This window comes from Amblyomma maculatum, chromosome 4 (genome assembly GCF_055883805.1).
Source record: "Amblyomma maculatum isolate TAMU_Amacu chromosome 4, ASM5588380v1, whole genome shotgun sequence".
Taxonomy (NCBI): Eukaryota; Metazoa; Arthropoda; class Arachnida; order Ixodida; family Ixodidae; genus Amblyomma; species Amblyomma maculatum.
In genome coordinates this window covers 163,433,555-163,460,869 of record NC_139347.1, presented here as the reverse complement: position 1 = coordinate 163,460,869, position 27,315 = coordinate 163,433,555, and the positions used below count along the sequence as shown (strand labels likewise).

The following is a 27,315-nucleotide window of genomic DNA, read 5'->3' as shown; positions in this document are numbered from 1 at the left end:
GCAGTTCCCAGAAGTTCACAGTGATGTACCAGCTAGTCCTTACACTAGCTTTCTGTTTGAAAAGTGCTCTCACTTAATATGATTCTAATCATAATGGAAGCCAATGACGAAACCTACGCTAGCCTCTCTACATGTCTTTTTTTCACAATTTCTCATGACCTTTTTTAGATTTCTTAAAACTCATGATAAGGTCACCTATACTGCTATTGTGAACATGACCAACGTGAATTCTAGCCATGATATTTCAAGAAGAAATACGGACGTTACGCTTTTTGTATTTTTGCGACACTAGGGAGTCACTGCTTGAAACGCCAGAGTAAACTTTCAGGGCTTCTTAAATATTGCTGATCACCGGTATTTTTCTTATATTTTCGAATTGCAGTCCTTAAAGCCAGTATTCTTACACTTTTGATCGGAAAGTCTATCCGCTCCGTTAATTTTCATTTGGGAGACGAATGTAGCATTTGGCAACACCTAGACACCACGCCTTAATCCAGTTTACACGCACTTTGTTCCCCTTAAATGCCAATGAAGGGGAACAACATCTGCTCATTTCCGTATGAAGCCTGCGAACGTACTACTGAAATACATTATTTAATTTCACATCCCAATCTCCTGCACTACAGCAGATCCCGAATGTATTGAACCCGATGGCGATCGTAAAGATATTCTATATATAGATAATTTGATATAGAAGTCATGCCGAGAGATGAGGTCCTCTGTAACATATAAGCGAGCGCGAGTACTGTGTGCCGATCGCTAGCGGCATACTTCCTGCAGCGATGAGCGGCCCATCGGCCGCCAATCAATCGCCTCTGCTGTGGCGATTCTCGTGGCGCACGTTACTTAAGGCCACTAGTTGTATGTTCCTGTATATTCATACAGGGGCTTTACACGTAAGCGCACCTGAGCAGGCCACTAAAAAAGGGGCAGCGCTCCCCCGCCTTCGTCCCTCTCTACTCGAGGGCGTGTTCTAATATTTGGTAGAGTCATAAAGAAGCGAAGTTTACTCTTCTCACATCTAGGATCTAGCGCTGCGTGGGGCATGGGCTGTTGTGGTTGGGGTTCGCATGAAACATGCTGCGGACGGCGCTTTGGGATGCGCCACCGCTCATCATAATAGCTGAACTTCTGTTACAAGCACAAAGCTGCTATTATGTTAAAGGCCGCTACTGAGTTAAAATATTTTCCGTCCCCTTCAGCAGTGAAGCAGGCTGAGCGCGACCACTGCCGCAAGAATTAGGAAAGCTAAGCTGGTTTCACGGCATGACAACCAGTGCACCAAAATACAGCTTTTCTGCATTTCAGAAGTGTCGCGGTGAAAACAACCACGCCAGACATAAGGCCACTGTCAAGCGGACTCTAAATTCACCTCATGAAGTGGATTTAGAGCGTTAGCACTGTCTCGAGGTGTCCGAGGTTGGGCAGCTGACCCTGCTCCGTGCGCGAAAAATGATCACAAGGCATCATCAGGAGAAGCTAACCTTACGGGGGCGCGGTGCGCAGTGCGATATATCAAATGCTGAGCTCTGCAGGAGTTCTATAAACACGAACACAACTCCTATACATTTCCATGAATTTCGAGAGTTCCCTGTAAGTAATAATTTAATATATGCGGCTTGAATATATTCGGGGCAGACTGTACTTAGAATGCACTCTGACATCAGCTTTGCCGGACGATAAGGCGATTCAACATTGATAACGCATCCGCACCTATTTTCCTCTCATATTCGTCGTCCTTTCCAGAGCCGCAACGACTTGCGTGTGCTTGAGCCAACTCTGCCAGTTCGTCGTCCCACCTCTGTAAAAAAGCATGTTTTTATCAAGTCACAAACACAGAGAGCACTTCGAGGAACACACCGCTCCATAGGGCAAAAGCTGATGGCCTGGATTACATAATGACGAAAACCTGCTCTAGTTACACAAATTTAGCAGAACGTGAAGTCATAAATTACTGTGTGAATATAGAATGAATATGAGCGTGTTTGTCATGTACGGATGAAACGCTTTGATACATGCTAATTAGGTGTGATGTGCAGTTCTTTTTCGTGACGCACATTTTTTTAGGGTAGAGTAGTAATAAGGTGTGTTGTGTTGGGTTTAATGGCGCATACGCAGCTCAGGCTATCATGCACCAAGCACAAGGTCGTAAGTGGCGTACACTATTTATTTTACAGTTTCCGTAAAACATTTGCTTCTTTTAGAAAGCCAAAAACACATTTTAGATCAACAAGTTCGCTTTCACCTAAAATCAAAGCTGGATGGAAAGGAATGTGTTCATCGTAAAATCGAGTAAAATACTTTTCCCTGAGCATTTCAAATGTTGTGCACGAAAGTAAAACATGGTTTATGGTGAGTTCCTGTCCGTATTCTTCACACTGAGGTTTGTTTTCTTTTCTCAAGAAAACATTGTGTGCCATGTGTGTGTGTGGCGAATGCGGAGATGGCATAAAATCACTTCTATAAAACGTTCTTGATGGCGACATGATTTCCTTTCCCCTAAAGTGGGCTTCACCAACTGCAGTTTATTATTTACCTCCCTACTCCATGACGACTGCCATTCGTCCTTTATTTTGTGTGCACCAGCATCATACAGTCTCTGTATGGCATGTCTATGTTCTTTATTCGTTTTTCATGGGCCTGGGCAGCGCAAAAGTCTGCTCTCTCATTGCTTCCAATGCCGACATGACTCGGGACCCAACAAAACGTTATTTTATGTCCTCGAGCAGAGGCTGTTGATACGTTGTGTATGATTTCCCCGAGTAGCAGTGCAACTGCATTTTTGTGGTAAAGGGCTGTGAGAACACTTAAGGTGTCTGTGTATATAATACTGTTTGTAATGTTCTCGTTGACTATTTTGCTCGCAGCCACTGCCAGAGCATAACTTCGAGCTATAAAAATACTTGCACACTGAGGTAATCTCTCAGTTTTTCCCCATTTTCCATGCGCTATTACACTTCCAACGTGTTTTGTTGTCTTGGATCCATCCGTGTAAAATTGTGTGCAATTGTCACACTTTTCTTTAGGAGCTAGGAATCCTTGCAAGATGTGTTCAGGAGGTGTTTTATGTTTAGAAAACTGAGTTAGTGTGAAATCGCACGCAACAGGAAAGCTGTACTATTTGGTGGCAGTAAATTTTGTCTTGATGGAATATTGGGGAGGGCGTTTAGTATTTCTAATTCTTTGCATTTATCCTCAAATCGAAGTAACAAGGGTTTTATTGACTGAGGCCTATTTTTGGACAATATTCTGGAGGCACATTTAGTGACAATGGGCTAGCATATATGTTTTGGTAGGGAGCGTATTTTCAGGATATATGAAATTGTGAGCATAGTCCTAAGTTCTAGGGATGGTTCGTTGGTGTCTACATAAAGACTTGCGATAGGTGATGTCCTATAAGTGCCAGTAGAAAGACGCAAACCTGAATTATGTACAGGGTCCAAGCGCTTCAAATATGAAAGTCTTGCTGACCCGTAGACAATGCAGCAATAGTCTAGGCAAGAGCGAATAACTGAGCGGTAGATGAGCAGAAGGCACGTCCGGTCAGACCCCCAGTGTTTGCGTGAGAGGACTTTGAGTATATTCAGAGATTTGGAAGCTTTCGTTTTCAGGACGTTTATGTGAGGAATAAAAGAAAGCTTCCTATCAAAAGTTAAACCTAGAAATTTGTGTTCGTGTTTTACTGGTAGTGATTTCATTTAGGTAGATGGTGGGGTCAGTAAGCAGTCCTCGTCTAAGGGAAAAGCTGCAGACTTTTGCGTGGAAAACTTGAAACCATTTTTTTTCTGCCCATGATGCCAGCTTATTTACAGTTAGCTGAATCTGCCTCTCACATGTTGCTACGTTTGATGATGTGCACGCAATGTGCAAGTAGTCTACGTAAATTGAGTACATAATGGACGCCGGTATTACGTTAGCTTAGAGTTCATTTTTACTATGAAAAGCGTGGTACTTAAAATGCACCCTTGTGGCACACCAGTTTCTTCTGTGAAGTTTTTAGAAAGTACGGAACCAAGACATACTTGAAAGGATCGATTATGTAGAATTCCAAGCTCTCCCAAATCTCGCAGGATCCCAAACCTCCATGTGGTGTCGTAGGCTTTTTCAAGGTAAGAAAAGACGGCAAAGCAGTGTTGCTTGTGTAGAAACGCTGCTCGAACTGTATTTTCGAGGCGGAGAAGGTACACTCTAAAAAAAAAGGTAGTTGAGGTTACTACATTTTGGGGTAGCAACAACCGTCACATATATGACTACCTAGGTAGTGACTGTATGTAGTAACTGCAAAGGTAGTAACATTTACTACCTGTGGACAGGTAGCAACAGCAACTACCTTTTTTAACATTTACTACCATAGGGTAGTAAGAATGGTAGCTTACCTAAAGTAGTAACAGGAACAACCTCGTTTACTACCTTAGTAGTAAGCTTAGCTTTGGTTTGACGGCCAGGCAACCACTAACCTCAATAGCATGTTAGAAGCACTATGAAGCAGTGGGCCTATATGGCTTTCAAAAAACAAATTCAACACAAGTGTAGCTCAAAAGGTTTAACTTTATTTGTTGACTCAAACTTTCTCAATTAAGCTGATCACCCGCATCACGAGGGGTGACCGTGCTGCCGAATTTAGGCCGCAGAAATGCTCCATCAGAGCAAATGTGTTCTTATTCCTGCTAGAATACTGGATGTTCATTATCCAATAAAGTTCCATGAGGGCACTTGTCCCTGATATCAGGTCAATAACTTCCACCTTGTAGGACTCAAAAGTGGCGCATATTTCTGTGGCAATTAGAGCCTTGTTGTTCATGACAAGGGAGGGGTAGCTGTCCTGTAATAAAATAGAATTAATAAGAAACGAGACAATTTCAAGCAAACTACAATTAAAATGAACAGTATAATCTTACTGGTCCTCTCAGAAAATTGGGCTGCTCCTTCACTAAGTGCGGGAGGAGCTGCAGGACAGTAACTGCGAAGTAATTTGTGCACAAAGAAAATTCATAGAACACCCAGACGATCACAAAAACATAAAAATAAGAAAAGAAATTGGAACTAAAAGACAAAGCTCTTAACACTCACATTTCTTCAAGTCGCCTTCTGTCTCTGAAATCGCCCGTTCTGCTTCGGCGAGGGCACTTTTTGCGGTACGGGACATTTTCAGGAGTTGGAGACACCTCTCTCCATGTGTGTTAATAAAGCTGAGCAACTTTGACTCAAAGTCCACTTGTGTAATACTCATGAACTTTTGGCGAAGCTGAAAATGAACAAAAATGATAGGGGGAATTTAGCACATTATTTGCAAAATACAAAAAGACATCACGTCGCTCGTGCACAAGTGTCCAAGCCAAGCACTGGACAGTTGTGTTGTTGGTGCAAAGTTGGAAAGCTAGTCCAAAGGCTTCATAGTTGCTTTCTTTGATCATAATTTAGAGGTTGCATCATTCTGATTTCTGTTTAAATATGTCATCAGTGATGCACTGAAATTTTTTCTGAGGGAATAAGGGTGAAGCCATAAATAAACGTAACTATGTACGTTGTTACCATCAATCCCTAATTGTTTAATAAAACAACAGCGCAGGTGTTGTCTTCTTCCTTGTCCTTCGTCTCCACCCTGTTATTCCCTAATTGTTCCTAATCACCTTTGGGAATGCATCTTTAAACCCGTTGTGAACCGAAATTCAGAGCCTGTATCTCTTTGCCTGACATGCACGCTGACTGGTGCGTTAGCATTTTTTCCAACCACTGCAGCTGGAAAATTACGCAGTATCCATAGGCAAACACAACTAAAAATAAAGCAGCAGATGCCCCTCAAAGAACGCCCTCCATCCAAATGCGACTGCAATCATGACCTTGCATAAACATTTTTAGTAGCACATAGAATACAAAAGTGGGACAGAGAGGAACGCAATTATGCAGAAGTGCTCAAATTTCAGCCGAAACATAAGAAATGATTACTTCACGACCCGCTGTGGCTTCAGCAGTTATATTTCAATGTTTTTACGATTACAAAACTGCCCATTTAGTCTACCAAATAAATAATTATCACTAACACTCTTTATCAATCACCCATATTCACCCTTCTCCAGCAAACCTAACCTGTTCCTCCCCATCAGATAAAAGTTCTAAATACCCTTACCAGTGATGACTGTGCTCACCCAAATGAAGACAAATTCTTCAGTTGAAATGTTTCCTACCAAGAAATATTTCTCCCATGCTTATGTCGGTTTATGTTGTCAAAAATGCAATCTTTCTGTTTTACCTTCTGCAGTGGATCTCTGCATCCTGATTTTGCAAACACTGCAAATGTTTAAACTAAATAGAGTATTTTCTCATAACCTATTGAGCCTCTTACAACAGCCGACTATATACTGCATGTCTCTGTGAAGCCCGACTGATGGCATGCGTACGACCCATCATCAAAAACCATTTCAGGAAACCGGCCTGATGCTACACGTCTTAAAACCTTACCAGTTCACGAAGTGCCAGCGCTGGGTACCTTTCCAGCAACACCGCTGTTGATGGGCTGCTTTCTTGAATCCATTTCCTTCGTGATGAGAAGGTGGCCTTCATTGAAGCTTTCAATTTTGCGATGTCAGGAGTGCTTCGTTTCACTTCTTTAATAATAAATTCTATGTGAGCAGCAACGACTCCATCATCTTCTTCGTCTCCGGTTTCCAAAGCACCAGTTGACTTGCAAAAGAAATGATAAAAATAACACAGTTGAGTAAAATATCACAAGTAATGCCTATCATATTTTTAGATAACGCAGACCTAAGATTCCAAAATCTTCTTTATGATCTATAACCTGTGCAAAGGTTGAACACAACTGAATATCAGTCTGTTTTGTCAGCCCTTGCTCTACAGCTGTATTACTTACCTTTATGAAGTGCTTCCCTTCCATTCAATGCTAAATTCCTTATGATTCCACCATTGCATGCGTTTTTAGGTATTGCAATTAACTGTGTAGGCTACAGTTTGCTATCTCTTTTGCTCTGGCAAACCTAACAGCTTTTGAAAACGGATGCAGGACCCAACGTTTCTTTGCTTTTACCTTTGTTTTGCTTGATATAAGCTTTTTGCTCAGCCTTCCCCAACGGCATGCTTCTCCTTCTGTCATTTTTTGTTTCTTGTGTTTCCAGCCGAGAAATAAACGCCCAGCAGGCAGCCAGGACTTGTCCGTGCCTCTCCGTCTTGTGCCGTGTGGCTCTCGCATTGTTTATGCATCACTACATCCCTCAAGCTGGCCAAAATTGCCACTATTTTCCTGCGCAGACCCCAATTACATTCCCATGGCTGCCTCTTTCAAGTGCGTGCCCTACCCAGGCGGCCACGCCTGTTCCTACAAAAATCCTCCAGCGCCCACTCGTGGCGCTGCACTGCCTTTTCACCGCGAGTGCTACCCACTGGGTTTCCGCACGGTGCCGATAGCAAGTGTCACCATCTAAACGGTGAAGCATCCTCAAAACGCAACAGGGCCATTTGTAACGAGGCATCACTGCTACTGTGTCGCACTGCCAAAAGGCCGATGGTAACAGTTGCAAATTTGAAGCAATTCTTCGACAATCCCAACAGTATTCACAAAACATGGCACTTCACAATTCCAAGAAAAATCGGGTTTGCTCTTAACTTTCATCTCAAGTTTATGCATAACCCTAATCCCAGTGTTCATTAAATAAAATTGCTGTGATGCAAATAGTTTTCAGCAGTTCTTTAAGGCCAATAGATCAATCAGACCTTTGGAAAATTCTAATATATTGCTGGTATTAAAAGGCCAATTAATAAGGATTTACTATAATTATTTTTAATACAGCAGTTAAACATACAGCTACTGCTCTGCTTTTTTTATTTTTGCCACTGTGTGTTGGTTACATAGCCTAAAGCATTAACTTTCTCCAAATTTCAGCTGTTCTACAGTTTTAAAGTAACTGCAAGTTCTAGAGTCAGGTGTTGTAGTCGCCGTTTTTTTCTCGTTTCATGAAATGCGTGGCCAGGGAGGGGTCTGCACCGATTTCCTGCCTTCCATTTACTTTTGTGGCTATGTCTTCCTTGTTTCACCAGTGCAATACCATGGTTTTTTTTTTTGGCTGTTATAATTTGTTGTTTAAGTCAGTATTTACCACCACCTCAAAACAAAGCAGAATTACTAAAATAAATTGCACCTACTTGTGTGCAATGACATTCACAGGGCACTTTAACTTGCAACATTTCTTTTCAGATAACCCAGCTAGAAAAGATGCAAAACTTTTCCAGATATTTGTAATACTGGTGTAAATCAGGGGTTTCACTTACCAGGCGGCACTGCTTCTTTGGATGACATTTGTCTTGAAAGTTCCCCTTCCTACAAAACTTCTTTCTTGCTTCTTCAACCTTAGGATTATTATCCACGGACTTTCGAATATTGCACATCTTGTATTTAAATGCGACCCTCCAAGAATCCTGTAAATTACAACCAGCACATTGGAAATGCAAAATCAATTAAACATCTGCCTAGCAGCCAACAATATATACAGACTTTCCTTGAAGAAAACAGACTCAAACGGCAATAGGCATCATAAATGCTTCCGCACAAGCCACTTGCTCTTGCTGCAGGAAAAGAGCTAAAAGCAGCACTGCATTGTTCGAGCCCGAGCCGAAATGCATGAGCAATCTGTGGACGCACCTGCTGCTCAGTACATTATTAAAGCTGCAAATTAACATGCTTAATTCCCTATCAAAGATGTTTGCAAACCATAGTGCATGTGCGGGCCTCATGAACATCCTGCAAGGGCATAAGAGAATTCACATCTAATTACTGTATTGTGTTCTATCTCAAGAAAATTTTGTTCACAAAAAACTGCAGCTAACTGATGCCTTGTAAAATCATTAAGAGGAGACAATGCATGTGCACAGAACATTCCCAATGTATGCCAGAATGGTCCACAAGCAGCAGTAAATTCCACACGAGAAAAAAATATTACCTCAAGGAAAAATACCACCTTAATTAAAAAAGTAAGCAGTCAAGAAAATAGGAGGTGAAATTTTGCTTGCCAGGCAGTATGTAAAACATATGATGCAAACACAGGGAAAGAAGCAGCTGTGATGAAGTTTGGTTTGTGGGGTTTCACATTCCAAAGCGATTCAGGCTACGAGAGACGCTGTTGTAACCCCGCACCTCCACCAAGATGTTACGCGGCAAGAGGCGTACACACCACGTAAAACACCGGTATAACGCGACACAAGCACAGGGTGCACCGGACGTCGCCAAGTGCACACACACTTCGTCTGTCTCATCTTTGATGGGTCGACCAGTCGCAATATGAACCCAAGCATGGGTTGCATACATGGCTAGTCACTTCATCGCATGCTTTTTTTTTTCTTTTTGAGAAAAAATGTAACCTACTCAGTGCAAAGCATTTTACAGATACTTTCCTTTTATGCTTCAAAAGACGGCTCGTTTTTATACTTTGATAGTGGGAGTAACCTCGGAAGGTGTTTTTGAGGAAGATATTACCAGCTATTTGTTTACAAAGACTAGCAAGCAGGTAGGGAACTTACAAAGCCTGTTCCCATCGTATCCCGGGGAACTGGATATTTCAGAACAAGAGCCCTAGCTGCAGGCTCGTAGAATTTCCCAGGATACCTGCGAGCGCAAGAGAGGTTGCATGAGCAGGATTTGAGCATACAACACTACTAAGTGGTACTTACAGGTCAACTGTCAGCAAATGGGATGTAATCCAAGACACAATGCGGCTTTTTGTGCGACTTGACACTTCTCCTAATGTTGTTCTGTCAATGTCGAACTTGATGTCAACTGGAACTGGAGGCAGTTCATAATGCATTTGCTGAAAACTACTGATACATGAAGCCACCACTGATGGTCCATCGTTAGTTCTGAAAAAAGAGAGGATGGAATTAAGTGCACCGTAAGTACCATGACTGTAATGTCCCATGTTATAGCTCCAGCACAGGGTTAAAGGTGGCCTACTAACCCAGTTTTGAGTGGCAAGCTTTCTTCATCACAGCTGTCACTGGCAACCAGATTTATCTTGTAGCCATCACAAAATCTGTGTTCTTCCGGGACCTCGACATATGTTTCAAAGCGGAAATTGTAGACCTACAACAAAAATGTGTTTATGAATTGGAAGCCAAAAACATAATAATGAATGTGGATACAATTGATTTAGTAATTATTTCATTACGAGCATGCTGAAACTACTTAGTTTCCCATCTGTGTATAAGATTGGCCTACACATTATGATGGCTTCCAAACTCTCCACGCGCGCATGTATGGAAACACACTACTCTTCCACAGCCCGTGTGCGCGCCGCGTACCTTGAACCCTGCGAAGGCGAACGTCCGCTCCAGCTCCACGAGGCGCGCACACGTGCAGTGCAGTGTAAAAAAAAAACCGTTTTTAACGGAATCATGATCCATTTGGAAAAAATTTCTGAAGCAACACTAGCGCTGCAGTTAACAGCGCGACAGGCACCGCTATTGCATGCTCGCCTGTTGCTCACAGCTAAGATACAGGCTCTGATATATATACATCTGGCACCGGTGTCTATCCTAAGCTTGAACGCAAATTTTGGACACAGCACAGGCCTATAAGCAAACCACGATACTACGTTGGCCTGAAGCGCATAACTAGAACGCGATTATATGCACAAGTACAGGCCCTGAAAGCAGCAAGCGATTAAAATCTATCGTATAAAAAATGTGCATACCTCTATTCGGTCGCACTGCAACGATGTCCACGATTCCGTCAGCACGGCAGCATCAATCACATCGGACTTCTTGTGATCTCCATTGACAAGAAGAACCTGTTTCCTGCCTTTCCAGGTAACCAGGCATTCGATCGGCGACGAAGACATTGCTTATAGCAGGATAAAGGGCCAGCACATGTAGTAATTCGGTTGTTCTAAAGGAGGGCTCTTCTATCTACTGATGCAAAACATACGTCATTTGCAAAAGTAGTAAAAGTAAGACTACACAACGTATGGACAAGTTATAAAGATCCCATGGCGAGTACTATGGATAGACCAGTTGAAGTCGATCCCTTTCTGGTACTGTAGCAAGCGCCACCTACCAATAAGTAAAGAAAGTTGCTTTTTTTTTTTTGTACTTTTGAGCCCTCTGAGATCGGCGGAAGCGCGTTGGCGCGCCTCATCACGGAGGCCATGTTTACTCCTGTCACTGCTCTACCTTTTCAGACATTACGCGTTGCGCAGTTATGTTTGTTGTGCCTGTATTGACAGGCCAAGGTCACTTTCGCTAGTTTCTAGGCTCCGTTCAGAAAGTGGCTTCAGCTAGCGGCGCTGCCGACGTCTCTACTGCTCTACTCCAGCTTGCTTTTATCTGCCTCCCTCGGAAATGTTTATCAACCAAGCCTCTCTCAGCTGTTGCAGTTGACAGAGTGCATCAAATGGCTGGCCTAATGGTGTGACAGCGAAGTATACGTCACCCGCAAGTATACGTGCTTCAAAATGATTCATACGTGTCCGCGTTGTCCCTTTACGTCTGTGAAGTTTTGCAAAGTGGTCAGGCACATAGGGGACCACCGCTATGATAGCAATTTTTCTGTGATGTGTGGTGTGGAAGGCTGCGCAAAGACGTACCGTCTCTTTGAGTCGTATCGGAGGCACGTTTATCGGGACCACAGAAGCTATATGGACCTCGACACACCTGGCGATGCCGCTGTCACGGAAAAAAGCAGTAGTGGTGAGCTACGGTTGGACGCTTCGGCAAGTGCTTCCATTGCGGAAGGCGACGTTTTAAGTGGGAATGAACTGCTAAGCTCTAGCCTCCTCATGGACGATACCGATGGAGAACAAGAGGCCGCATCCTGTACTGGTTTTTCAGCTGCCAGTGGAGCTATCGACTTCAAAGCGCGAATGAAGAAGCACCTGTGTTTACTTTTCTTCCGCATGGCAGAAGTACACAAGTTGCCACACTCTACAATGGAAAGCATCATTTGCCATATGAAAGTGACTTTGTGCGATATGTTTCGCCTTTTTTCCACCAAGATTCAGCAAGACATTCATCCTCTGCCGCTCGGAAAAGACTTGCACACGTTGCTTGCTTGTGACTTTCTGGATGAGATTTTTGAAGATGTGGTGAGCAAACACAAGAGAGAGCAGTTTGCCAAGAAATGCCTTCCTTACACAAAACCTGTGGAGCATGTCTTGGCTGCTGGAGAAACATTCCAGTATATTCCTGTCACTAATGTTCTGCAAAACCTAATGCTTTCAGAATCCTTTCGCAGTCATTTAAATGAGGAGGCATCAAATGGAGAATCATCTCCACTATTGCACAACTTTTGTGATGGTTTCATGTACAAGCAAAAGCAGTCGGCACTTATACAGAAAGGATCTCAGTTCACACTGTTTTTGTGTTTTATACAGATGAACTTGAGATTGTTAACCCGATAGGACCCAAGCGCAACGTGCACAAGCTACTTGTTGTGTATTTCAGTGTATTGAACCTTCACGCACGTTACAGGTCCCAGCTTAGTGCCATACATATAGCAATTATTGCAAAATACAAACTTATTCTTAAGCATGGAATCGATGCAGTTTTGGGACCACTTATCATTGAGCTCTCAGCTATAAGCACAACTGGTTTCACTGTGCAGCTGCATGCAACAGCTGTGAGAGTCACAGCTTTTCTTGTCGCCTTCTGTGGGGATAACCTCTCAATGAACAGGTTAGGTGGTTTCACTTGCTGCTTCAATCGAGGGCACCCGTGCCGTTTTTGCACTGTGGCATTCTCAGAACTCGGCAAAATTTTCCACGAAAAAGATGTACAGGTACGAGATGCAACTGCGCACAAAAAGCATGTTGAACTTGCAGTTGTAAACCAACCACTAAGTACAGCAATTCATGGGGTGAAAAGTATGTCGCCATTGTCAGGTCTCAATTACTTTGATGTGACGCACCAACTGCCGCCTGACATCATGCATGATTTGGTCGAAGGATCCATAACTCATGTTTTAAGACAGATCTTACAAGGCCTCATAAGTTCGAAAGTAATGAGTTACTCTGATCTGGAACGTGTCACTTTGTTTGAGTTTGGGCCACACGACAGGAAAAACAAACCTGAAGGACTCGAGAAATCTTTTGTGAAGGGGGAAGCTGCTTATAAAGGCACTGCATCACAGAAGTGGTGCCTGTTTCGTTTCTTTTCACTTATATTTGGTGACATTGTTGCAGATCTCAATGAGCATTGGGAAGTGTATCTTCAACTCAGGAGGATTGTTGACATAATATTTTCCAATGATATCCCACATGACCATATTGCTTTCCTTCAAGAAGAAATTAGGTTTTTTCTGACAAATTTTGTAGCTCTTTATCCTGGAAAAATGACCCCGAAGCTCCATTTTTTGGTGCATTATCCAAGGCTGATCAACCAGTTGGGCCCATTGAAACAATATTGGTGCATGCGTTACGAAGCAAAACACCAATATGTGAAAATGATAGCATGTCGCAACAGAAATTTCAAGAATATTTCGAAGTCAATCGCAGAACGGCATCAGCTGCTTCAGAGCTTCGAGCTGTCTGGAGATGAGTTAAACATGGGCATTCAGACAACGAAGGCCAAGCCTCTTAGACAGGAGGACTTAGCCCCATTCACTCATGAAGTCTTTCCTGAAGGTGTTCCTGTGTGGGGAGCGTCATCCGTTACTGTTGCAAGTTGTAAACACAAAGTGTTAGATGTAGTGGTCTTGGAGAAAGACCTGCTGCCTATTTTTGGACAGATCATAGGTCTGTATATGTACTGTGGGTCAGTCTTTATTCATGTGAGTGTTCTTAGAACTGTGTTGTTTCAGCGACACCGCTGGTCATATACTGTTTGTCGAACAACAGAAGAGAGAGTTATACAGCCTGCAGAACTGCAATCGTCCCAAGTTCTAGACCTGTATTTTGAGAAGGAGCTAGTACTGAGGCCAGAAATAATGATCACAGATTGAACTGGCAGTATTATCTGCAGGCTGGCTACAATTGTTTAGTTGAAAATGTTTACACTTCTTTCCTTTGTGCCTCTAGAATAAAGAGTACTTTTGTATTTTATTACCATTTATTTATTTTATTTAGACAAACTGCTCTAGCCTATGGAGAGGCTGTAGTAAGGGTTGGAACACAGCACACATGTCGCTGACAATGACTGCTCACTTTACGGATTAAAAAAAATGCATCGTATGTCCAAGGAAAAAAAACAATACCCCACCACAAAAGGGTAAAGCATTGAACATGGATGCATCTTGCAGTAAAACCAGAAGGAAAAATGAGTGCAAGTCAGGCACAGTAGTTTGAAGTCGTTGAAAAAGTGCAATTAAGAAATTTAACTAAAGAATCGGACACTACGTGCTGCATATATGTATTATTGAAAACAAAAACAGCACTGGCAGTTTTGTTGCCATTTAGGATGCCCTTTTCATTATATAAAAAAGTGGGGCACCGAGTAGCAAAGTCACCAGAAATGTTAGTATACATACACCTGCATATTCCGATCATCCATTTCCATATCAAGGTAGTAACGGTTACTACCAGGGCAATAGTGAGGTAGTGCAAGTGTAGTAACTGCCAAAGAACGTAGTAACAACAGACCTCACTACCTTGTTACTGCTTATTTTTTCTTTGAGGTAGTGACAAAGTCGTAGGAACATAGTACATATGTAGTAAGGTTTAAAAAACGTTGTAACAGCAGCCGTTACTACGTTTTCACTACCTTTTTTTCTAAGAGTGTAGTCAGTAGTGGAATATGTTTTACTGAAGCCGCATTGGTGAATGTCAAGCAGTTTTTAGGATTCGATGGCAAACATCAATGTTATATTTAGAATAATTTCAAAGCACTTCGCAAGACAGCTCGTCAGGGCAATTGGCCTGACGAATTTGGAGACTTTCCAGGCTTGAAAAGTGGCACTATAATGGCCTTCTTCCAGGACTCAGGAATTTTCCTGGATATCCAGATTTTGTTAAACAGTTTTAACAATGCTTCTACAGAGGTTTCTGATAAATGGGCTAACATTTCGTAGTGATCATCGGGTCCTGGTGCAGTGTTTGCCAGCTGACAGTACTCTGTGTATTTCTTGTAGTGTAATTAAAGCATTAAAAGGTTAATTTACGCTACCAGTTATTGGGAGTTTTTGTTTATCAGCTGTTGATTTGTACTGTAAAAACCATTGTGTATAGTGCGTAGAACTTGAAACTGCAGCAGAATATTCTCCCAATATGTCTCCTTGTTCCTCTATATTGGTTTGTGTGCCAGAGGTTGCGAAAAGTGGAACTTTGAAGGAGGAGTATTTTCCATCCAGTTTATGAACTTTTTCCCACATGTCTTTGGATGTAACCGAGCTGTTGATAGAAGATAAATACCTCTGCCATGATTGCTTTTCAGCTGTGTGGCGGATATACCGAGCTTGAGATTTTGCCTTCTTGAAATTTATCAGGTTTTCATGTGTTGGGTACCGGCGTAAAATTCTCCATTCCTTTTTTGCCTTTCTGCATTCTTGACTATACTACGCTATACGACTTTGTCTCACCACACCGGAAGTCCGTGGAATGGCTAGGTGAGCGGCGAAAGCAATACATGCTGTGAAAGTTTCATTTAATTTGTCCACATCAGAACTGTCCGAAAAGATTTCTTCAAGGGCAGCTTCTTCGCGGAAGAGCGCCCAGTCGACCAAATTTAGCTTCCAGCGCCGTGGTTTTGCTAGGGTGATTGATGGGGATGATGCTAGGCTGATAATGACTGGAAGATGATCGCTCCCATAGGGGTTGTCAAAAACGTCCCATTTAAAATCGGTAAAAACACTTGGTGAACAAAAAGACAAATCTAGGCAGCTGAATTTGGCAGTGCTTGGAGAGCAGTATGCGTTTCCCCATGTTTAACAAACAGACATTGTTTCACAGAATAAAATCTCCTAAAACCTGACATCTGGCGTCAGTTTGTCTGCTTCCCCAAAAAGAGGAGTGAGCATTAAAATCCCCAACTGAAAGATATGGCTCTGGTAGTTGTATTAAAAGAGTTTCTAAGTCGTGAAGTGTGACGGTTAGACTGGGTTCAATGTATATGGAACGCATTGTTATGGTTTTAAAATGGAGCACTGTGACTGCAACTGCTTCGTATGTGGCTTTAAGGTCGATTTTTCGGGTTGGAATACCACCTTGGACCACAATAGCAGCGCAGCCAGAGAGTCTGGTTGGGTTCTGTCGATCGCAACGAAAGACGTGATGCTTTTTAAGGATGTTTTTTTTCTGTGGTCCAAGGCTTGTCTCCTGGAGACACAATGCGACTGGGGAAAAAGAACCTAATATATCTGTTATGTCAGTGTAATTGTTTAAAAGTCCACGACAGTTCCAGTGAACTAAAAATGCCATGGTAAAATATTAGTTGAGGATAGTTTAAAAACCTAGGTAGTGGGTCCTTTGGACCTGTTATTGGCACTTTCTCCCTTCTTTTTCGCTCGAGAGAGCTTTGCCGCCGCTGACGCGGTGGCGAGGAGGGAGATGTGTCCATCACATCCTCGGATGTGTTGGACGTTCATGCAGAAGGCACCAGTGCACTTGTTTTAGACCTTGCCCCTTGAGACAAGGACTTCGGGCCCGCTAACCTGGGGGTCAGCACAGCCTGTTTTGGGGGTAGTGGAGCAGCACCAGCTACTTCCACCAGGGGCGCGGATGGCACCACCCCAGACTCACTTTTTGTGGCCTGAGTAGGTGCTGAAGACTCCTGTTGTGCCGCGCCCTGCTGCGCCACAGATGAATAGGAAGGGTGTTGGATTGAAAATCGTTTGCGTGCTTCGGTGAACGTGATGTTTTCTTTTACCTTTAGAGTGATTATGTCCTTTTCGGCCTTCCACACCGGACAGCTACGCGACTAAGCAGGATGGTGGCCCTGACAGTTTGTACAGAGATGGGGTTGAGCTTGGCAGTCATCGGTTTGGTGCTCATGTGCAGCACACTTTGCACAAGTGAGCAGGCCTTGGCAGCTCTGTGTACCGTGACCGTATTTCTGGCAGTTAAAGCAATGTCGTGGGTTCGGAATGTAAGGTCTCAGGTTTAGTTTTGTGTACCCCACCTCCACAGACTCGGGGAGTACGCTCAGTGCAAAGGTAAGGACAAAGTCTTTTGATCGATTTCTTTGTTGTCGCGTCTTATTTCTATTCAGTATACATTTGTCACGTGTTGCTCTTTCAGCCATTCCAGCAGTTGCTCTTCTGTCATGTACTTTACGTCATGGTCAGAAAGAACATAGCGAACAGTATTCAAAGAACGATGTGGGCTAATCACAACAGGAATGTCACCAGAAGCACTGACACCTGAGAGTTTCTCATACTGATGATGATATAAAAGTTCCAACAGCATGTCTCCATTTGCAAGCTTTTTGATCTTGTAACCCTTGCCTATAGTTTCAGTCAGTGTCTTTGCAACAATGAACGGTGAAACGTGTCTTGCTGTCTTTTCTGAGTGCTCACTATGAACTACGTGAAAGTGTGGGAAGGTGCTCTTTGTTTTCAAAAAGAACTGGGCAGTTTGGTTGGTGCGCCCTCGTTTCGAAGGTGGGCGATCAGTGTAAGAAGAAGAGGAAGCCATAAAAAATGTATATTGTTCGGCTGCGGTGCCAGCCACCCACCATGGAGTCCAACGAGGGGAAGGGAGAGGAATTGGCAATCAAGTCCTGCCCACGCCAGCTGTACACCGTAACTATATAACTCAATATGGCATAACTCAGGGTAGTTAGCCACACAAGGTTAACCCTCGCCGCCTGGAAGTAGGAAGAAATGAAGAAGGTAAGAGAAGGCAGGACAGTTGTAAGAAAGGGGATAGGAAAGTGAAAGATGAAGGGGAGGACAGGAAAAGGCGACTGCCGATTTCCCCCAGGTGGGTCAGCCCGGAGGTGCCGTCTGTGGGAAGCGTGGGCCAAAGTGGTGTGTTGCCTCCGCCGAGGGGCCTTAAAGGTCCAAACACTCGGCATCGGCTCAACCACCAGGATCCCCTTTTCCCCAGACACGACGATGCCACGCACGGCTAAGCGTGGGTGCTCAGGGTCCGTTGTGTCGCACAGCACACGCAAACATCTGCTTTAACAGATGCCCCCTGTGGGGAGAGTAGTAACAAGGGGTATAAGATATTTTCTCGAGTCCTCTATTACAACGAGTGCTTATGCAAAGCTCGTCCATGCGATAGGTATTAAAACAACCTTCTCCTACCATGCTTTGACCAAGCTAATATGCCACGTCTATTTTCCTTAGCTCTATGCTGGCCGGGCGAACATGTCCTGCTTTCACTTGTCTAGGCAGAAGGATCCTGTGCAAAGCTGACGTTTTCGAAACAGACACACACTACCATCTCGCGCAACTCCGAAAGTTATCTCTTTCTGAGCGGTAGGCACATCAGCGTATCGGCTCGTGACGATAACACTGCGGCTTCAAAATGGCCTCTTTTTAGGCTATTACCCTCCATTTGTAAGAAATGTAGGATGCACTCAGTTTAAAAGTAGTATCAGTTGCTAGAACCATACACCCGAAAGTGAGCACACTGTGTGATAGTGCTGGAGTATACTTGTGCTGATCACATGTTTAATACAGGTTTCGTCATCTGTAATAGTTTAAAGGTAGTGTCACTTGCTAGAAACCATACACAGGCAAGTCAGCACATTGTGTGATTGCGCTGGAGGACCTGTGCTGGTCACAAGTGTGACAGAGTTTTGATAATCAGTAATCGCAAAGCCTCCGAGAGCGGCAAATGTTGAGAGTCGATTTTAGAAATAGCGTACTAGCCTTGAAGTTTCTTAATAATAATAATAATAATAATAATAATAATAATAATAATAATAATAATAATAATAATAATAATAATAATAATAATAATAATAATAATAATTGCTTCACAAGACATAAAAGGCGCAGTATGTATCACATTTGTTCTATGGACACTTGATCCACGCCGTAGAGAGAGAGAGGAAGGTGGGAGTAAAAGGGGAAAGAGAAAAAGAGGAGCCGTAGTGGAGGGCTGTGGAGTAATTTCGACCACCTGGGGATCTTTAACGTGCCCTGACATCGCACAGCACACGGACGCCTCTTCGTTTCGTCTCCATCGAAATGCAGCCACCTTTTCCATGGAGGCTAAACGAATAGGCGTCCTTGTGGTGAGCAAAACAATAATAATAATTGGCTCACAAGGAGGGAAAGGTGTAACATCTGTCACACTTGCTCTGTGGACACCTGTATGATGTTTCGAGGAACTTCGTTTGGTTTGGTTTGTGGGGTTTAACGTCTCAAAGCGACGCAGGCCATGAGACACGCCGTAGTGGAAGACTCCGGAAATTTAGACCACCTGTGGTTCTTTAACGTGCACTGACAGCATAGCACACGGACGCCACCCCGTTTCGCCTCTATCGAAACGAAGCCGCCGAGGCCGGGATCCGATCCCTTTTCATTGGGCACAGTAGTCGAGCGCCGTAACAACTGCGCCACCCCGGCGGGGCATTTGGAGAAACTTAAGACAAAGCGTTATCCACTCATAAGATTTCATTTTTCGAGCTAAATACAAGCGGAGCGGTGCCGGTAACTAGAAGAGCTCATGGCGCATCGTCCCACTCGTCCAAGTTTTCGGGATTGTGACGCTCATACTGCTCTCTGCGGGTCGATTTTGTGGCTACCCAAACACGTGAATACCACAAAGAAACGAAATAGCTGTGGACTTCACTGATAAATATTACGTAGCCAAGAAGCAAAATTTTAACGTTTCGCATGGTGGGTGGTTAGTCGTGAAAATTCTAAGACCATTACCGAAAAATTCCTCTTCACAGCCACTGAACGATAAAAATAATGCAATGCCACGCTATCAAACCGACCATTTGAAACACATTACTTACAAGGACGCTCGTACTTTGTATGTGTGCCATAGCATTCAATTTTCGACAGATAGTATTTTGAACCCGGCAAACGATGGTGATGGTAAATGATTCAGGTAAACTTTCCTCTAAGGGGAACTTTCGACACCCGTAGCTCACGATGAACTCATTTATCCAGCCACTTTTCCCCCCTCGTTTGTACTGAATTCATGGAGAACTAGATAACGCAGTGGGGCGCCACATGATTTGTTGCACTCGCATGATCATGACAGGAAAAAATTTAGCACTCACAGAGGTTTTTTTATAATTCGCCATTGTTGTGCATATCAGAAGGGCACATTGTAGCTCTTCGGCAGATAACAGATATATGGCGCTTGTAATGTTTCAAGGGACACACGAGCCGGTCTTGATCCGATAGTGTCGTATTGTAGTCTTTAAACCACTCAATTTAGTTGCTTGTTTCCTATTTAAAATAACACGCAAATACACGCATCGTCGAGGGCTTGTCTCTAAGGCCACCAATTAACTTACAGCAGAGTTTATTATTTCTGTTTGTTGATAATTTGGCATCGAGTTCATCACCCGGATGACGGCTCTGACTTGCTGACTTTTAGTTGTTTAGATTCCGTAAAACGGGAGAAAAAGTTTAATATAATCATTGATAGTTTTGTTTCACAATAACCCTTGAGCCTGCCTTCGTAAAGAGCTGGATTGAAAATATAACAAATTTAGCTGCTCTATTACAATATTTCACAGGCGCCACCAATACGTAAATATTAAATACCAAGCACAGCATTCGTTCATGATGAAAAGGAAGCCATAACAGGAATTAATGAACATAAATATTTATTTGTCGCAGTGCATACCAGGGGGTAATTCAGGTATGCTGATGTTAAACGCATCACTTTTAAGTCGAAAAAAAAAAACGCGAGCAAATATTAATGCCTGTGATTCATTAAGAGCGAAAAGGCGCTCCCCTTTCTTCCCTGTGCCACTCATGATTAAGCCGGACACGGTGATTGTGAATGGCGTGTTACCATCCGATCTCACAACCGGCAGTTTTGTTCATCTCCTGTACAAGCTGAGCGTGGAGCTTCGGACGAGTTGGTTCAGGACGCTCTTGACAAAAGATGTTAGCAGGCCGAAAGTGGCTTAGCGTGAATTCGTTGTACAATGAGCTTTTATTGATCTTTTATGTCATTTGTAATTCCCGAGGAGCATAAAGTGCAATATCCATGCTGTTAACGTGAACCTTTTCTTTCTTAAAACTTCTGTTCCTAAAGAAACAAGCAAACGAAGCCATAACAGCGCCTGGAAGTGGCAATCTCTGACAAAGGCGTTCCGATTATGAACATAAGCTTATCGTAAGTGATATGGCTTGGTTGGCAAGATTCAATTGAGGAGGGGGGGGGGGGGGTGCGATACTGATCGGAAACGGCCGATACTGATCAGAAAAGCACGGGAAGTCCAGGGGCGCTGCAATAAGCTGCTGGTATGATGGAGGGTAGAAATCAGACTTAGCGCCTGTAGGAATATATGCACATCAAAGTTCTCAAAGCAGTTTTTGCGCCTGTAGGAATATATGCACATCAAAGTTCTCAAAGCAGTTTTTAAATTTCACAAGTCACCTATGATGTCGTTTCTTCAGGATTATGGAGAGACTGTGAAGGTATAAAAAATCATTTTAAAGGCGTTGTGTTCGCAAGACGCTATGTTGCCTGCATGTAGCTATCGCCCCACTCGGAGTGCGAGGCGAGAGCGTGACCTTTAGACATACATGAAAGAAAAACACTTCGAAATATACTCTCTCTTTCACAGAGCAAAGGTGGTGACGAACATCCGCTAGTATTTGATGAGCGCTCTGCAGACTACTGTGACAGTAGGTAATGCGATTTCGAAGCCATGTTGCTTTAAGCGCCACGGCAAACGTCTTCTTTCACGCTGGACATACACCAACATGACGTTGACCTGCTGTATGTGGTTATTCGTAGAGCTTAATGTCCCGAAGCGACTAAGGCTATTAGAGACACAGTAGTGAAGGGCTCCGGAAAATTTGACTACCTCGCGTTATTTACGTCTACTGATACCGCACAGAACATGGGCGCCTAGCTTTTCGCCTCCATCGAAGAGTGGCCGTCGAGGCCGGGATTCGAACGCATGCTTGGCCACTGTAGTCCAGCGCCCTACCACTACACCACTCCAGCGGGGCGATCAGTTATATTTGTCGTTTCTCAGTGGAATGAGCAAAATACTGCCGACATCTCATGTGTTTCTATAGATGCACTTTGTATAATAGCACTAGCGGCGTGGGCACGGGCACGATCGTAAAGCGGGGATTAAAGAATACACCTGCTGTGAAATAACATTTCCTAATTAAAAAAAAATGGTTCAGGTTTTATATGCCCATTGTACACGAAAGGACTACATTATAGACCGATTACGATATATAAAACAGCTTTGAATATTTGCATGTAGTCCAATATGCGATATGTCTACTTTTCGGGTGCGGACGTATCCTGCGTAGGCCAGCGCCCCTCTTATCTGAAAAAACTATGTTGATGTACACATCGTACGCAACATGTTGAACTGTTTAATATTGTAGATACTTTTCTGTACTGGAACTATGTATTCTCGTTGCCGGCATGCGCCTGCAATATGTCAGTTCAGCCGGTTAGACCTGACCTGAGTGCATGCTGTAACTACAGAACGTAATCGTAGGACTCAAAGCCAGGCACTATAGGGAACCTGCAGATAGCGCTACAATTGTCCCGCAGTGTAACTCAAAAATGCTGCTGTTAACCGCATGGTTCGCGATAAACGACTGAACACATTCAGCACCGTTATAGATACGCGTGTGACAGATAACGTCCTTGCCCAGGCGCTCTCGACTAACCCCAGTTATCTGGCACGCATTTGGCAAGCACTCACAGATTATGGCTAGCAGCTTACCGGTATCGCTCAAAAGGAAAGTATACAACAGTTGCATCTTGCCTGTACTCACCTATGGGGCTGAAATGTGGAGGCTAACCAAGGGAGTTCTACTTAAGTTGTGGACAACCCAGAGGGCTATGGAACGAAAAATGGTAGGGGTAACATTAAGAGATAGAAAGCGTGCAGAGTGGGTCAGAGAAATAACTCAAGTTACCGACATTCTAGTAGAAATTAAGAAGACGAAATGGACATGGGCGGGACATGCAGTGCGAAGAGAGGATAACCGATGGTCGCTGAGGGTAACAAACTTGATTCCAAGGGAAGGAAAGCGTAGCAGGGGGCGGCAGAAAGTTAGGTGGGCGGATGAGATTAGAAAGTTCGCAGGGGTCAAATGGATGCAGCTAGCACAGAACCGGGTTAAGTGGAGAAATATGGGAGAGGCCTTCGCCCTGCAGTGGGTATAATCAGGCTGATGATGATGATGATCTGGCACGCGCCACGTAAAGCTTCGGCCATGCAGCGGTCAAGCTATAAGGTCATGCAGGTGGCGTGAAAACGTCCTAAACAGCCGCCTCAGAAGTATTCGGTCTTCTCGCTAGGATATGTGTTACGGCGCGGCGATCGACCCAGCAAACTTCATTGCAGGTTGCCTATTGGTTGTCCTATGTAGTACGTACGAGTGCATAGAGGCAGAAGGCGCTCATTATTTACGGAAACGAGTTTATGATTAAAAGGTTATATCAAAAATTATATGCCCAAGTTAGGTAATCCTAAGCGAACGTACCGCAAGTTATACACGCTTAAAAGGTCTGCCTTTTTTCTTATTCGTACAGTCGTCAACACGTCTATGTAGAGCGTTCGAAGGGGCTCACCTTGGCTGCACGCGCGATGCCTGCCGATATGCCTGGTTTGAGAAAGCATGCACCTGAGCGTGCGCACTGCACTTCCTGCTACTTTATTGCCGCGAAGGTTCACAACACCGATCGCTAACGATCGACGGTGAAGGCGCTGCAGACTGCGAAATCAAAGTAGAGATAAAGAGCCTCGGCGCACGCCAGTGATAAGACCAGGTACGATGACGTGTCGCTTTACGATGCGGAAGTGCATCACTGCGCATATGCGATAGCCAACAACGTCTTTATGTGCCATGTGTGGTTTAGAAAAGGCTGCACATTCCAAAAATTCCAGCATGCAAACATCTCAAAAGCGTTATCTTCGAATTTATTAGCGTGGCATGCAGCGCTATAGTCGTTGTTGAAGATCGCGACTGTGAACCGACAAAGAGATGAAGCAGCAGACCGCGCATGCTAAGATCAAGGCTATCCGAAACCAGTCGTTATCGGCAAGATTTACATGTGCAGCCAAAGGAATCCCGCTCGAGCGCTTTAGACGGATGAGCTCACGACTGCGCATTGTCGAAAATGGTACTAACGTTCTTAATCAAATTTACTAACAGCCAAGATTACCGCAGTTACTGAGATGATGACATTCCTTTGTTTTTCAGCCTAAAGGCTGATAACAAGCTTCAATTAAAATCTCAATATTTTTAAATAACCGCAAATATTTGAGAATTTGGGCGAAGTGATGACACACAGCAAAGCCAGACCAGATGCGGTCGTCTAATATTCATATACTTAGCGCGTATTGAGCAGCTGGCGAAATCCTTTTCAGGATTGTTGAAGCACAGACCAACAACAGCGGGTAAAGTTTCGTTTCTCATAACATTGCCCAAAAACGTATTCATTTCAAAGTACGTTTAGATCAGCCGTTATATACCGTACCCAAGAATATGTGAACCTTCTGCAATGACTTCTTACCAGAGCGAGCATGTTAGCAGCTGTCTTGAGCCCCGGCAGCCGCCCCATGGTCACCTGACTGCGGAGCTCGTTGTGTACCCGGAGCAACTCGGCTTTTTCTTCGGTGTTGAGGTGGCCGCTAACGTTGTGGCAGTTTTTGTTGGCCGATCCGGGGCTCACATCCCCAGTTGCCTTCTGCTGGGCATAGGCTGGCCACACCGCCAGCAGTGTGAAAGCGAGCAGCAGCTCATACACATCGGTCGACATTCTTGCTGGGTAGTAGAAGCTGAAATGGCTACATGTTAAAACAAGACCGTGTTAAAAAAAAAGAAAGAAAAAAAAACATTGCAGAGTAACGTACACGTGAAACAATGTCTAATCAAAAAATATGATCAGGAAGTGTACGCGCCAGAATATGTTACATAGCATAGATACAGAAGACTTGATAACCTTGCTAAAAGAGCCTTGCAATCCCCGAGTACGTGTCATAGGAATGTATAGGTTGAGTGAGCTTGATCAGCATTCCCGCCTAAAAAAAAGTATATATCGATATATCGGCGATCCTTCTAGCTAATAGTGTTAGATCCAGGCCATCGATTGGCAACCATGAAGGCGAAATACTTTTCAAGTCACCTAGCATTCAAGAATGTACGATCTTATCTTCTGTTTATGCACAACGGTACGGTAGATCAAGTTATAGTCTAAACTCACGGTTCGCCTGCAAACACACGAAACGAATTTTCTGGCTGTAAAACAACCCTGAACGAGGTCTAAATAATAAGTACGTGCGGAAGCGAATAGTACGACCTTTACTAGCAAGGATATAGTTGAAATTGCTAAAGACGACGAGTGAAAACTCCTTTCTAATTTTTCCTTTAAACGGAATTTGTGGCTTGAAATAATAACGGCATCCAACCAAAAAACTACCCCCTTCCCCCCCTTTCTGAAAAGAAAGATCGATCAATTCTTTTTTTTTTGCCTTATTTCTCCGTTAAAAACGATTAAACAAAAATATAAGCCAAATTTGAAGCATAAACTCAGTTTTGCGCAGTCAGAACAGAATTCCAACTACGCGAAAAACATAAAACAAGCATACCTACATAATTAGGGTATTTGCGTGGAAATCATTTGCAGTTTCTGCATTCCCTTAGCATGTCGCAAATTGAAAACATCCTGACACGCCTCGTTACGGTCGATAAATCAAAACCGAAAATTCCGCGCAATCAAAAGTGTGAAACTATTCCGCACTAGGATAAATAAAACAATTTCGACCATAATTTCGGCAATTAGATACCGATTTCTAAGGTATAAATTGTCGACCATGCATGTCATAAAAATGAATATGTATAAGCTGCAAATTACTAAATCTGGTTGGAAGAGAGATGAAGGGGTATTACTATATACGGGGAAAATTTGTTGCATCATGTAGCAAGAGTGCTGGTCGCATTACAATTAAAGGGAAATGGTCTACAACAGGCACAATTCACCACATCACTGCGCAACTTCCATTAGGATAAATAAATACCCGATATATATTTAAACAAACAAGCAACGAAAAACATTTCAACACCCAGATCGGATGTCTATTTCTTCACGTCATACAATAAAAGCGGTACGTGTCTCTGAATCAAAGACAAATTGCGTTTAGTGAAATGTGTGGTACTTACTGTAGCGACCGCCGGTATGGCCTATGTTAAGCCGAAATCGCAAATTTCCCTGATGGTCGCCGACCAGAAGTGTCCTGGCTGGTTTAGCTTGCTTTCTTCTTCCTCTTTTCCACCTGGCATTGATGACATGGAGATGTTAGTAATGCAAACAATGTTATGACAGAGCTGATACGGTGAAAAAGCTTCTCTCATACCGCCCTTTTATTGCGAAAGCAATACTACTCTATGTTTCGAGCCTTCAACGTAGCCCGGCGGTAGCCACGTGACGCTGTGACATTACACTGCACGAGCTGAGCTACCAACTCAAGCGGTCGGCGTAGCGCGGCGGTAGCCACGTCTTACCCACGCGGCGCTGTGACGCCATGCCCCACGTGACACAAAAGCCAGAGATGGGCTCCCAACTCAAGCGGTCGGCGTGGCGCGGTCGGAGCCGCAGCTCAGTTGGCAGGAGCTGCCAACTTGGGTCTCTCGTTTCACATGGGATGATTATGTCAGAATCAGCCTGCTAGGAGACTGGCATTTACGTTGCCCCTATAGGTCGCTAAGGCACGTTCATACGGCCCCAGGTAGCACAAAGTGGGCTCTGAAGGGTGGGCCCCGGTGGGCCCGATGCAGCCAATGCAGGACAGCCCCGGTGGGCTCAATGTGGGTGCTGCAAGAGGGGCCGACGTAGGCCCAAAGGGGGCTGTCGACAAAGCCCCAATAGGCCCCACTAGGGGCCGATGCAGGCAGCCCTTGCGGGGCTGCCCACATTTTTCCGGCATTGTTAAAAGGGCACATCCCGCCAACTCCCCGCGATGGTCCTACTTTGGACCGATTTGGGCAGCCGCTTTGGAGGAACATCTTTTTTTATTTCAGTTAGCCCCTCAGATGACATAGGACCAATGCGGGTTCTATAGCGCTAGCCGCACTTGGGCTTGCCCACATTATTCTCATAGGGGTCCAACGTAGGAAATTGATAGAAAGCCCTAGTCCAAGTTTTCCCAATCAATATTTATGCACATATTTAAGTAATTATTTTATATATGTCTGCACTTTCTAAACAGCCACAATATTAAATTCTACAACAATTCATAACATTCATCTAGCCGAAATGA

The 27,315-nt window shown here is 43.8% G+C and overlaps 1 protein-coding gene across 1 annotated transcript in view; it reads right to left on the bottom strand.

Annotated features, from left to right (window-relative positions):
* Positions 1 to 24,855, bottom strand: part of LOC146193397 (scoloptoxin SSD552-like) — a 34,550-nt gene extending 9,695 nt beyond the window's left edge. The window contains exons 1-2 of the mRNA XM_084602740.1: positions 24,573 to 24,855; positions 1,714 to 1,801 (exon numbers count right to left, since the gene is read on the bottom strand). Of these exons, the coding sequence (XP_084458866.1) occupies positions 1,714 to 1,801; positions 24,573 to 24,818 (334 nt within the window). The 5' untranslated portion in view covers positions 24,819 to 24,855. The remainder of the gene's footprint in view (positions 1 to 1,713; positions 1,802 to 24,572) is intronic.
* Between the last annotated feature and the right edge of the window lie 2,460 nt (positions 24,856 to 27,315).